We start from the raw sequence: 13,481 nt of genomic DNA, 5'->3' as shown, positions 1-13,481 counted from the left end.
CCGAGCAGGGAAAACATTTGCTAACATCACCTATTACAAGTTGTAATAATGTTTTTAAGAAAACATTTTAATCCAATGTTCAGAGTACATTTTAAGGATGGTTATCATTTTAAATAATGTCCCTGTAAGGTTAAATGGTGATAAGATGTAACATTGTAACTGCAACATTCTGAGGATGTTTTGGTGATGTTGAGGGGTGACAGATCATAGAATGTTCTTTTATAAAGCATTCCCACAATGTTACATGAGAACGAAGAAAGAACATTTTCAAAGCAACATTCAGAACACGTTATTGAAGCCGGAGACAACAGAACAATTTTTATGATCTTAAAAGAGAATGTTACCCTAACATTAAGAAGAACATTCTAGGAACTCAATGAAAACTTGTAGTCATCACTAGATGAACTTGTAGTCACAACTCAACATATCATATTTTTTTCCAGGACATTTGTTGCCAAGTTGCTCATTGCATTTTTCCACATAAAAAAAAAATCCAACAAATTCTGTGAGATTTCAAAAGTTAAAGTACTTGTGAAAGGCATCTTAACAAAATTACTTTTGATACTTAAGTCCAGTCAATATCAGATACTGATATCACTGGTTCTGGTGCAATGCTTGGTGCGAGTTCCTCCCATGGTGCTCATTGGCCAACTGAGTCCCAACGCCAGGCTCGTTGGTTGCTTTTCGTATTAACCAAGAACTGCCGTTTTATGTCAGATAAATCAAGTCAAATCAAACACAGTGACGTGGCAGTTTAAAAGCTCTGGACCCAGGAAACAAGCACAGTATAAATTACTTAAAGTTGCACATATTATAGTACTTAAGTGCAACTACTTAGTTAAGGTCCACCTCTGCTTCTGACTATGTTTCAGCTAGTGATCAAAGTGATGGCAGCTGGTTGTTTGAAGCAAAATACATTTACTTAATGTATTGCCAGTGGTTCAAAGTGGTCTTTAAAATGTGGTATAAGACCATAGAGGATTTCATAAACCTGTCACTCATCATTCAGTGCAGTAAAACTTGTGTTGTCCCCGGTATATCAGTCTCTCTGTTCCAAGTTCTGAAGCACGTTGGCGACCTTTTTATCATCCTGTCATGTGCCTTTGCCTCTGATGATTCTCCGATGTGAAGTGCTTGGAACATAAGCCTTGTTGAACACAACCTTCCCAGACACTCTCATCAACTATTGATGCATTGTAGTGTGATAGGTCCTAAATGACTGTATTTGTTTTTCTGAGTGTATGAGCCTGTTTCAGATGACAACTGCCGTCACTGAGGACACACTGGAGATCCATGTTTATGACAGCCTTGTTAACTCCTCATTTCTTTTTATTCCTTTTGCATCCTTCTCTTGTGGATTTCTTGGCCTATTTCACACTATTTTGGTTAGATAGATTCCTGTGTTCTTCCCTCTGTTGGAACTCTTCCATTTGAATTCTTGCTTGAAATGTAAAATTGGGACCTTAAAGAAAAGCCTGGCAAACTTTTTTTATAAAGCGTAAAAAAAAAGTATGAAATATTACAAACCGCTCAAGTCTGGACCACAGATGAAGACCTCTAGTTAAATGTATAGAAAATAATTACGAAAGATTACAATTAAATATTTTCCTCAGCCTATTAAGCCTTACGGTATGTTGTGTTCTGGATCTGGTTTGCTGAATTTATGGTGTCTTATCAATCCATGTGGGACTGACACACTTACATAGGCCTATGCCTGACACACTAGGCGGGGTTTCCATTAACCCTCAATTTGCTGAAGTTGAAATTGCGAATACAAAACGCCTAATAAAAACATGTCAGTTTCGAAAAAAACTGCTATTCGAAAAAGCAATTTTGAACTTAAAACTGCGATTGGTCCAATTTTTTAGCTTTTAACGCTATATGATGTGTTACAATTAGTGGCGGTAATGCGACTTCATGGATGCCAGCCACCATTAAACCCAAAGAAGAAAAGTACAACAAAGTCACATAACAAGTGGACGGAGGAAGCGGCCGAGATCTTCTTGACTCTTATATGAGACAAAGAAATTACGGTGATATTAGATTGGCCTTATTGATTCTATTATTTCAATAGAAATAAACCAACCAATGTTTTGGACATACATTGCCATGCTTCTTGAAAGGTTACTGCAAGAGGAAAGTCGCGTAACATTGCGAGAGAAGTTACATAACATCACTCAATGGGAACGCAGTCATCTCGCAATTGTGTGTCATTAATATAACTAATAAACCACACTATCAATCAAAGTTGCTTGTTTAGGAAGTTTCCATACTGGTGCCACAGTGAAGGGAGCGTGTGTCGTGGGAAATGTTGTGGTGTGTCCAATGAAACCTAGCCCATGTTGAAGAGCAGAGCACAGAGCTGCAAGATGACTCCTCCTTGTGTATTAGAGTAATTAGAAGTTCTTCCTGCAGGGGAGCCCGGGCCTAAATATTTAATCTGAAGGAAGCCGTGGCAAAACATGTCATGCCGCCTGCATCTATTGTGTCCAATGCACACAGTCCACGGTGGAGCAGCAGCTGGTAAGGTGCTTAGTGTCGGGGGAAACGGACGGGGAGTGTGGAGGGTTCAGCGTGTGCCTGGTGGGCTTGTAGGAGACATCTGTAGCATGTCTGCACAATTGTATGGATGTGTAGATGTGTGTCAGAGATAAGGTGGAATTGTGGGAGCAGCAGCAGCCGGTGGTGCATGCGTGCGTGCAGCCGAGCCGACAGAGGCTGGAACTGTTTTGATCAGAGAAAAGAGAGATGGAGATGAAAAGGCTCTCATCCTAGCAGAGAGGTAGCAGCAAGACTCTACGGGGAGGGAAGAGACCAAGGCTGACAGAGAGATTAAAAACAGGCAGGATCTGGAAGATGGGGGCAGTCCGTTTTTGGCTGAACACTGATAATCGCAGATGGATTTTTTTTTTCTTCATTGCTCTTTAATGCTTTTATGTTCCATCTCCTTTCTTTGCCTCTTTTTGACAGATATGTGTCACAAAGATGTCCACACGCAGCTGCCAGGGAACGGACTCAGTCATCAAGCCCCTGGACACCATCCCTGAGGACAAGAAGGTGAGAGTGCAGCGCACGCAGAGCGGCTTCGACCCCTTCGAGAAGCCCACCAGCCAGGTGAAGAGGGTCCACTCTGAGAACAATGCCTGCATCAATGCCAAGGGCTCGTCCGCTGGCAAGGAGTCGCCCAAACTGCGTCGACACTCCAGCCCTAGTTCTGTAAGTATCACTCACCACGTTCTTGTCTTCATGTTTGTAACCCACGTTGCATTTTTGTAACTGTACACTTAGTAGTCACCACCCTAAACCTGATGATGAAGTCATGTGGTTGCAAGAAAATATCTTGTTTACAGAGTGTCATAAGGAGAAGGATAAGTCAAGTCCATTTTACTTTTTTCATCACAAAATTTGCCCCAGGGGGTTTTATGATCTATGATGCCCTCTGACCTTACACCCTCTCCTCATATAAAGAAAAAACTCCCAAAAAAAACCTTTAGCAGGGAAAAAAAAAGAGAAAGAAACCTCAGAAAGATTATCTCAGGAGAGATGCTTATTCCAGGAGGGACAGGCATGCAATAGATGACATGTCGACAGAGATTCATAGATTGTAAGCATTTAAAAAAATGGACTGAGGAGGACACACACACACACACAAAAGAGGCAGCGCTGTGTTCACAGGCAATGGGAATGCAGTCTATCCCCTATATTTAGCAGATTTGTCTGTGTTTGAAGAACCTGTGTGCACATGCTAATTTTGGTGGGAAAGGGGTTTTATGGGCTGAAAAGTGAATTTACTGGAGTAGTTTATTTCGATTGGTTCTTTTCCCATGGCGAGCATAGCGTCTGGACTATCGCATTTCAGAAAAGAAAGAAAAATCATCTTCTGACTTCAAAGCTATACGTAATACAAAGTAACCTTTATAGGACTATAGTGGAATCAAAAGTACAATATTTGTCTTTCAAATGTAAGGGAGTACAAGTCATACATTTCCACAAAAGAGAAAGTGAAATACCGATACTTGAAAAACTGCACTTAGGCACTACAGTAAATGTTGTTACTTTGTGCTGTCTGCCTCTGAATAGGGCAAAGAAACAAACACAGAGGAAGAGAGAGAGAGAGGGGAGTGTGGGGGGGCACTTACACAAAGGATAGAGGGAGAGAGAGAGATACAAACAAACAGGGTTAGAGAGATTAGACGTCTTCGACATCTTGTAGCTAAATGAGTCAGTCTTGCTCTGGTTGGCCGCTGCTTGCATCACCTAAGGCTGGCTGCGCAACTTTGATGGTGGATTAGTTCTATTAAATACTCATAGCTCTTATCCTTAACTATTTTGTGGAGAACTTAATCATCTGAGTAAAATCAAAGTGGGCGACATTTCTTGCCAAGTTGTGAAAGGCATCTGAAAGTAGTACAAAAACTGATGTCAATCCAGGTTCTTAAGGGTTTGATAAGCATTCACTTCGTTCTACAACTTCTCAGATATGAAATAACTCAGCTGTTTACAGAATATGTCCGATGGGCATTCTGGTGTTCTCTCTTATGCACACTGCCTGTGTGAGCATTGCCGGACCTGCTTCTTTTTTTTCTTTTTTTTTTTTTTTCTTTTCGGCATCCGTGTTAACAAGTCAGAGCAGCCAGACTGCCTGCCTGAGCAGCGCTTGTCACATGTGTCTCAGTTGCTTGTCAGCCTGGCACATCTAGAGAAACGGTGGCTCACTGATTTTTTTTTTTCTGTGCGCTGCGGTGAATATATAGTTTTGATAATTATATTGACTCTATGCCACCTTTTATTACAGTTTCAATGCCTGTCACAAACATACCGTCACAAACTTCCCTGCTTCCCTTTCAAAATAAAAGTCCTCTGTCAACAGAATTCCATCAGTTGTTGACACAAGGCATTTTATTGTTAAACATTTGCAGGACCTTGTTGTTAACAATACAGGAGTCAAATTTATGTTTAAAAATGTTGAAATACAGAACTCATAGCAGCAAGCAGCTCTACAGAAGCATCACATGCTGCTCACTAATGCCATGTGTTCCAGATGTTTTATATATATATATATATATATATATATATATATATATACATATACAGTAGGCGGCATTGCTCTGGTTGTCAGATCTGCACAGTGAGCACAGTTCTAAGTATAAGTCTCCATACAGGACCAGTGATACCAAACCTCACTGTGACAAGACTTCTGAAAGCTGCGCAGAGTCACAGTGGCTGGCTGTTGTTCAGCAGGAAATAGTCACAATATGTATCTCCCCCAAAAAAGGAAAATAACAAAGCAGGAGAAAGAGGCCGGGAGAGGCTGCCATCAGCCGCGCTGCTGATGATACAGTATTTTGGTGGGCAGTCACCTCTGTTCCAGTTGATAAACAGCGGGTGAGAAGCCAGTCAACAGTTGTGGCAGCGTTACCGTGGAAACACAGCTTGTAGTTCCGACAGAGGATGGGGGTTGAGGTGGTAATTTTTGTAGCCATTCTTTATTCCTGAGGAATTGTTTTTAAAAATAAATCAAGATTCACATTAAAAAGACTGAAGTAAGTCAAAAGAAGATTCAACCAGGTGTTTGTACGGTCAGTACCAGTCAGAGGGGCAGAATAGTTTCCCGAACAAATACTGACTAAAGTACAATGTGATGCTAAATAAGATTAACATGTAACCACAAATAAGCAGAGATAATGTTGGAAATCAGTAAAGAGGGTTTTCAGTATGGATGATTTATTTATTATGTATAGCTTTATTTTTCAGTTTTTGATTTAACAAATACATGAGACTTAACAACTGTGTATATAAAACACAAATCTGTTGGACAATCAATAAACAAACAACAAACAAACAAACAAACTAAAAAATATCATCTATTGCAGCTGTAACAAGTGTAAATTCAAGTTATCATTAATGATGATTATAATGAATAATATAAATTAATGTTGCATTTCACTGTATAGATGGTAATGTTACTGGTTCTGGCAGTATGAATGTCAGTAAAGTTAGAGTAATGGTAGCAGTAAAAGGATTTTTTTTCTGCGTTTGATGAGCCACATGCAGCAATATTCTTTTAAATTTCTTAAAACGCTACATTAATTAGCAATTTGTTTTGCAAATTTGCTTAATATCAGTAAAAGAAAGATTGTTTTCGAAATATGTTTCAACATCAGACTCCAAAAATCTCAATAGTAGCGTGCACTCGCTCGGCTTTGACATAGCTAGGACTTTTCTAATGCTGTCAAAGCATGAGTTTCCTCTGTGTTTCCCAGGTGTTTTGTTTTGGCAGCTGAGCTCTTTTTCTTTTCTCCATCTGAAACTCATTTTGCAGCCTGTATTTCCTCTTGCTTAATTGAAGGCTGTGTACAAACAACATCATTTTCTTAATCATGCAAATGAGATTTCCAGGTTTTATACATATGTGGTTCCTTTTTTTAATTTGGCTCCAAATGTGAAAAGCCTAATGAATGTGCACGCAAGTAAGATTTAATAAGTGTGATATGAGGCTTGACTGATTGCCTGCCAGCATCACTGCGAGACACTAATGAATTGTTTCAGCTGTGATTATGAAAACGTGTAAATCATACCTTTCATGGTCTTTTTGTGTAATCTGCCCAATCCACATAACTAATATTTCACACACACAACCTCTGGATTGTGGAATAGCTGATCAGAACACTGCCTGGAGATTACAGGTTTTTATCGGCGTAGATGTTATGGTGCTCTCAACTTAATGACATATGGCCCACGAAATAGCAAGAAATTATTGAAAGTTGCAAGAAAATGAGTGAAGAAAGCAAAAAAAAAAAAAAAAAATTGTCACCCTTTTTATAAAAAACTATTTTTTAGGTCATTTTCTTTGTCACCTTTGGCTAATTTATTTTTTGTCATTTTGTCATTGCATTTTCCCCATGGTTTTCCAAAAAATCAAATCAATTTACTGAGGTTTCAAAGAGATAAAACAATCCTATTTTGATCCAAAACATTTCTGTATTAGCTGACAGTGTGCCAGCCACTGAGGAGCGAATTCACAGAGGGACTGTGCAGCTTTTGCAGCTGCTAAATCTGCACAAATTAGACAAAAATAAAATGTAATTTTTAAAGCACCTTCAAAGGATGCTGTGCACCACCGACTGAGCCACCAAGCGAAAAGCATTTGCTTGCTCCTGTGCAAGCATGCATTTGGTGCAAAATGTGAACATTTCTTTGCAAACAAGCCTCATTGCAAAAAAAAGTCAAATTCACTAATAGCAGTGCGAATAGCCACCGGTAGCTGCAGCGTCTTCAGAGCATTGGTGGTAATTGATGTACATTTATGAAGGGTTCACACCCCGACATTCCAGTGTAAGGCATTACATATTTTGTCATTTGCCCTCTGCTTTAATTCTGCTGTCTTCTTAAACATTTAAATTTGCCCTTGTTCAGTTCATATGAATATTTCAGTATGCCATTCAGTACAATTTTCTCCAATTTTGCTGCTGTACTTATTCTGCAATAGCTTCATATTAACAAGTTATGTTATGTAGATTTTAATTTGTAATTGATATCATTGTTCCATGATTTTTATGCCTCTTTTCTTCTTGTGCTTCATTTCATTTTAGCATTAGCCTGGTTTCCAAAATTTAAGATTTGTGCAAAACTGAAGAGATACTTTCAAAATGTCGATAAAACACAGTTGTGAGATGACTGCGTTTCCACTGAGTGATCTGCGACTTCTCTGGTGTTAATATTCCAAGAAGCACGGTGATGGATGTTCAAAACATTAGCAGGTTTTATTTCTATTGCAGCCACCACACTAGCCGTCATTATGTCCAATCAAAGGTGACATAGGCGTGTTATGTGAGTGATAATGGAAAGGCGAGCCCCTTATACGTGGGAGTATCCACGTATGAGGGATTTCTGGGAGGTGATAGTCCACGATTTCACAGAGGAATTGTGGATTCAAAATTTGCAGATTATCCGGTCAACTTTTGAAGAGTTATGCGATGCAATAACACCACAAGCCAAAAAAGTGTTTCTATTGCAATTTTGCAATATAAGTTTTTTCCCCAATCGCCTGAAATTCCACCTTATACAAGCGTAAACTTTTTTTTGCTATAAATGGATTTTTTTTTTTTCAAAAATGACATATTTATATTCGGCTTAATTTATATTTGCAATTTCAGTTTGTGCAATTTGAGGATAGATAGAAACCCGCCTAGTGAGCCTCCTTATCAAGAGATCCTGGTCTGGGTGTTTGGACCACACCAGATTAGAGCTTTGACTCAAGGAACCACACAAATTTAGGAAACACGCCAGAGTTTATTTTAAAGAAAAACAAACACATGTCAAAGTAAATCATAATCATCAAAGATGCAAACTACATCAATGCCGTCACCTCCCTCTGCAGCATCCAGAGTTTCGCTAGTTTCCTCTTTTCACATCAGTTGGGTCTGATCAGCTCTGGGCCTCTTGTCCTCCGCGCTGCTGTTACCTCTCTCTTTGTGAACTGCTGACGATGAAAAGTGTCTTAAAGTTGCAAGGTTTGATTCGAAGTTTGACGATTAAATGAAAAGCAGTCTTCAGTTCTCACATGAAGACTTTGTGAGATTCTCTCTTCCTCCTCCTCCTCACTGACATTACACCTCCCAGATGATGCAGTGGGGAGCCTCCACATTTGAATATCTCTCCCGGACTTGTAATGTCTGTGTGAAATCCTCCGAGAGGTTTCTTTTCTGGGTTGCTGAATTCATCCTCTTTTATTACCTTTTAACATCTCTCTTTTTTTCTGTTTTCTTAGCCTACAAGCCCAAGTTTGGGAAAGCAGATTCCTATGAGAAGCTGGAGAAACTGGGCGAGGGTTCATATGCTACGGTTTACAAAGGAAAGAGCAAGTAAGAAGTGTGGAATCTGTTCCAGTCACTCTTTATCATGAGAGCCACTCATGCAGGCAGTGAATATTACATTTAATTATACAGGAGCGACGCTGAATGGATCCATTAAATGGAACGGCAATAACAGTTACACAGGGTAGTTTTATGTAAATAATTTTTTCTCCTCTGCAAATCCCACACATGCGGTGTAATTTTTTATTTTAATCACCCTACAATGGATGTTTTTATTCAGTAGTTATGTTCCACTTTTTTTCTGGTTTGCTGCATTCCTTTCAGGTTTTCCTAATTAAATTCCAGAAAATGAAAAGTTCACACACTGTAAATGTATGAAAGTGCGCAGACTCTAATCTTCTCAGTAATGATGTTATTTTGCTCCTCACAGCAGCAGCTTTGATTGGTGAGCTTCATTCACTTGTAATCCTGTGGCCTCACACCCGGGTCTCACTCCACTGCTGCTAAATTACATTTCATTGACTTAACAATCTTCACTGTTCCCCGGCTTCACTGATTTTAATAGATTCTTTTTTTCATGTTGCAGAAAAAAAAGTGGGATTACTGTAGTTTGTTTGTCCTCTGTGTTGTTGCCAGGGTGAACGGGAAACTGGTGGCTCTGAAGGTGATCCGTCTGCAGGAGGAGGAAGGGACGCCCTTCACAGCCATAAGAGAAGGTAAGACATTCAGCGGGGGAATTTACTCCGCTTTTATGCTACTGGAGTACAAATACACAGACTGGAGTGAAATTCTCGTACTGAAAGTAGCACAAAAACTGATGTCAATCCAGGTTCTTAAGGGTTTGATAAGTATTCACTTCGTTCTACAAATAACACGGGGAGAAAGCAATGAGTAACTTAACAATACATGGCCCAAAAATTTTAAAATGTTCCAAAAAAATTACTGTAAATACAAAAGGATAAAAGCAAATATATATATATATATATATATATATATATATATATATATATATATATATATATATATATATATATATATATAATTATTTCCAGTTATTTTTTAATTTTTCTGAAACATAATTTTAAATAGAAAAAATTATTGTCCATTTTTGGATTTTTTTTTTTTGCAATCTGTTTAATATTTCTTGCAAAGTTGGTCACTGTCTTTTTTTGAAAGAAAACTAATTTTCTGCAGTTTCAAAGGGTCGAAAAGCTTGTGAGAGGCGTCTGAATGCAGCACAATAAAACTGATGTCGATGCAGGTTTCAAAGGTTTAAAGAAAAATAATATTTTAAGTGTTGTAAACTAAGCAAACATTTCCTTGAGCAATGCCCTAAAGCCATCTCAAGTATTTTTTTTACTACTCAAGTACTTTTATTAGTACTTTGTATATAGTTTAAGTTTTCTTTTTTAGTTTTTTTTTTTTTTTATTATCTTTTCTTCTTTTCATTTTCAGGCAGACCTAACTTTGTTGTAACTTTTTACTCTTTACTTGCTAAGTTTTGGGCCATTTCTTTATAAGTTTCCTGTTGCCTTCTTCTCATGTTTTTGAAAGAAATCAAGCCAACTTGCTCATGTTCCAAAAGGGTTAATTATAAAACACTTTCAAGACTCATACTGGACAAAAAAAGCTTTCTTAATAATCTGGATGTTTTGGGAATAAACAAAGCTAACAAAAAAGGCAAGAAGGTTGATTTCTAAAAGAAAAAGTGATAATAAACAAAAAGCTAGAAAAATGTGTTCATATTTTAGACATCCGGTGACTTGTCCTTTTATGTAACAGCAGCACAAAAAGCGTCCTGGCTGTGTTTGTTCTGTCAGCTGTGTGTGTGTGTGTGTGTGTGTGTGTGTGTGTGTGTATGTGTGTATGTGTATGTGTGTGTGTGTGCCCTCTTGGATAGTACACTTAGATAGTCCCCTATTATTCATGTTCGCATGTATGTGTGTGTGTGTGTGTGTAAAGCACTTGACACTCTTCACTCTCCTGGCTGAACTTTAAGAAGACACACTCACCTCCACATGCATGGCTGGCATTTGAATTTAGATAAGAAAAATTATTGTGTCTGTTTGATCTGTGTATGATCCAGGCCTGATGAAGGGAGAGCCTACACACACACACACACAATCCAAACTCTCCCTGTGAGCGGATCAGTAAGGCGCTTTGAAATTGAACTAATTCAGCAATTACTGAGCAGGAAGCTCCCAGCGCTGATATGTGAGCAGCATTACCGACCGCTCCTGAATAAAGTAATATATCCAGAGTAAGAGTTCAGAGCGTGTGTGTGTGTGTGTGTGTGTGTGTCCAAGCTTATTAAAACTGCACACCCTCATGCCCATTACTAGAGATGGGGAGTTGGATCTTCAAACCGGTGACAGGATCTTTGAGGTATCTGACTGTAGCACTAACCTCCTGCTTACTGCCTTATCTGATTTTTTAACAACCTTTAGGTAGTCATACAGGATGAATGTATTCATGAGGCTCCACCACTCGCCGGCTCTCTGAGGCTCGCTGCATCAAAGCTCCCCAATGCCCTTGAAAAAAAGAACTTTGTGTTTGCTAAATTAATCACATTGGCAACTGTCTGAGAATCCCATTTACGCCTCATAATAAAAACTGCACTTATTATGCCGCTCTCACATTCGGTCTTAATGAAACTATTCCCTGTATTGCCTTTCTGAGACCGGTTGAGTTTTGTTGTCAGCTGTTTGTTTGCCTGCAAATTTGTCTGCGTAATTACTGGAGAAAGCTTTGCAGTTGGCTGCTTAAGTCTAATCACACCTCGTTTCCTGTCTGTCACAAGTGAAGTGGCTTCAGAGTCCAGAATATCACCAACATAGGCAAAAAGTTGTGAGGTATTTGTTAACAAATTAGTATAATGATGGTAAAATTAAACGTTAATTAACCCTTTGAAACCAGAGCAGATTTGCTATATCTTGAGATATGACCCACGATTTAGCAAGAAATTAATAAACAGAACAAGAAAATTACCTGAAAATTAGCACCCCCCCATAAATAAATAATTAAACTGATAAATTAATTAATTAATTAAATCATTAATAACAAGTAAAAAACAAACAGACAAAGAAATAACTTTGAAAAAAATGCTTAAAAATAACAATAATGCTTTAACATAATTTTGAATATAGAATTATGATAATTATAGATAAAGTTGTCTGGACATTTCTCTCTCTGTCTCTCTGTCTCTGTCTCTCTCTCTCTCTCTCTATATATATATATATCTTCCAAATTGTCTGACATTTTATGCCACGTTGCTCATTGCATTTTTCAACATGTTTTCAAAAGAAATCAAACCAATTTGCTCAGGTTTAAATACTTGTTCAAGGCATCTGAATGCAGCACAAGAATAATGATGTTAATCCAGTTTTCAAAGGGTTAAAACTGGGGTAGGCAGTTTTATTGTGGCATCACTGGGCCCAAACTCCATAATGAACTTTGAGCATATTGTAATTCAAGTGCACTCAGAGAAAACTAGACCTCTGCGCCTTGTCTTTGCTCTGTTTCAGACTGTAGAAAATCTAGCGGGTACAGGAGACCTTGGCCAATCATAGGTCATTTCAGAAAGAGGACATTCCTATTGGCTCTTCTATAAATGCAGATGTGAGTGCTCATACCATACCTGAAAGCCTGAGTCACTGGTGGAGAATCCTGCTGAGGAAGTTGCTATTCCGGCATTGGTGACAACTGCCTACAGTGCAAGGCAACCCCAAAAAAAGGAAGATGGTATTTTCAAAGAGTCTAAAAGAGACAGTGAACAAAATAAAATGTGTATCTTTTTCAGTAAAGCATTTCAGAGACAATGAATAGATAATGAACAACTATGCATATAGTAAAATACAAAGTGGCAGAAGAATGACAAAAAAAAAATATCGCTGTTATCAAGGGTAAACGTAGGAGGGCAGTGAAAGAAGAAAGCGAAGAAAAAAAAACTGTAATACAGCACTTTGCGGTCTGACCACAAAGCGAACCTAAATGAAATGAAAGAAAACACATTACTTTCTACCATTTCAGGACAAGATATTTTGGGATGAAACTATTAAACCTTAATAAGATCTTCCCGCAACAAAGACTCCACACAAACCATTACATGGCAGATTTAAATTTAAAAAGACACATTCCAACATGCGATAAAAAGAATATAAATCTTTCATTAGCCTCTCAGAATCAGAGATAACAGCTAACGGGAGCCAAAGGTTCATGGCTGCAACTTCAAGTTCACGTTTATGTAGCTTAAGTTAGCTAGAGCCTTAAATCAGACTGTTCTCTGCGCTAGAGACTGCCTCATTGGGAGGAGACAGGGGAAGCAGTTCTTGAGACTGATACACAATCAGTGGTTGCGGAAACCCAAATCCAACCAGCACAAACTCCAGCGCTGTGGGGATTGGACAGACCTGACTCCCTGCAGAATCACAAACTTTCTGTTGCTGCTGTTACACGGGTTAGATCTGGTGCTGTTGCTGGTCACCGGCCTGAAACACCCAATGTTGTGGGGTAGTGAGGCTCTGCAGCCGCCTACTGAAGCACTGTCTTCCAAGCTGTTGTCTCCCTTTTCCAGATCATTGCCTACCCTACCTTAAAAATATATATATATATCTTTTCTTGATGAAGACATACTTAACTTATCTTTACAGAGAGGATTTTCAAATT

At 38.6% G+C, this 13,481-nt stretch overlaps 1 protein-coding gene across 1 annotated transcript in view; it reads left to right on the top strand.

Annotated features, from left to right (window-relative positions):
* The window catches only part of cdk14 (cyclin-dependent kinase 14), a 229,031-nt gene that overhangs the window by 74,845 nt on the left and 140,705 nt on the right, over positions 1-13,481 (top strand). Inside the window, exons 3-5 of the mRNA XM_042490904.1 lie at positions 2,971-3,220; positions 8,771-8,864; positions 9,453-9,532. Of these exons, the coding sequence (XP_042346838.1) occupies positions 2,971-3,220; positions 8,771-8,864; positions 9,453-9,532 (424 nt within the window). The remainder of the gene's footprint in view (positions 1-2,970; positions 3,221-8,770; positions 8,865-9,452; positions 9,533-13,481) is intronic.

Source organism: Plectropomus leopardus, chromosome 7, assembly GCF_008729295.1.
Source record: "Plectropomus leopardus isolate mb chromosome 7, YSFRI_Pleo_2.0, whole genome shotgun sequence".
Taxonomy (NCBI): domain Eukaryota; kingdom Metazoa; phylum Chordata; class Actinopteri; order Perciformes; family Serranidae; genus Plectropomus; species Plectropomus leopardus.
This window is presented reverse-complemented; position numbering and strand designations above follow the sequence as displayed.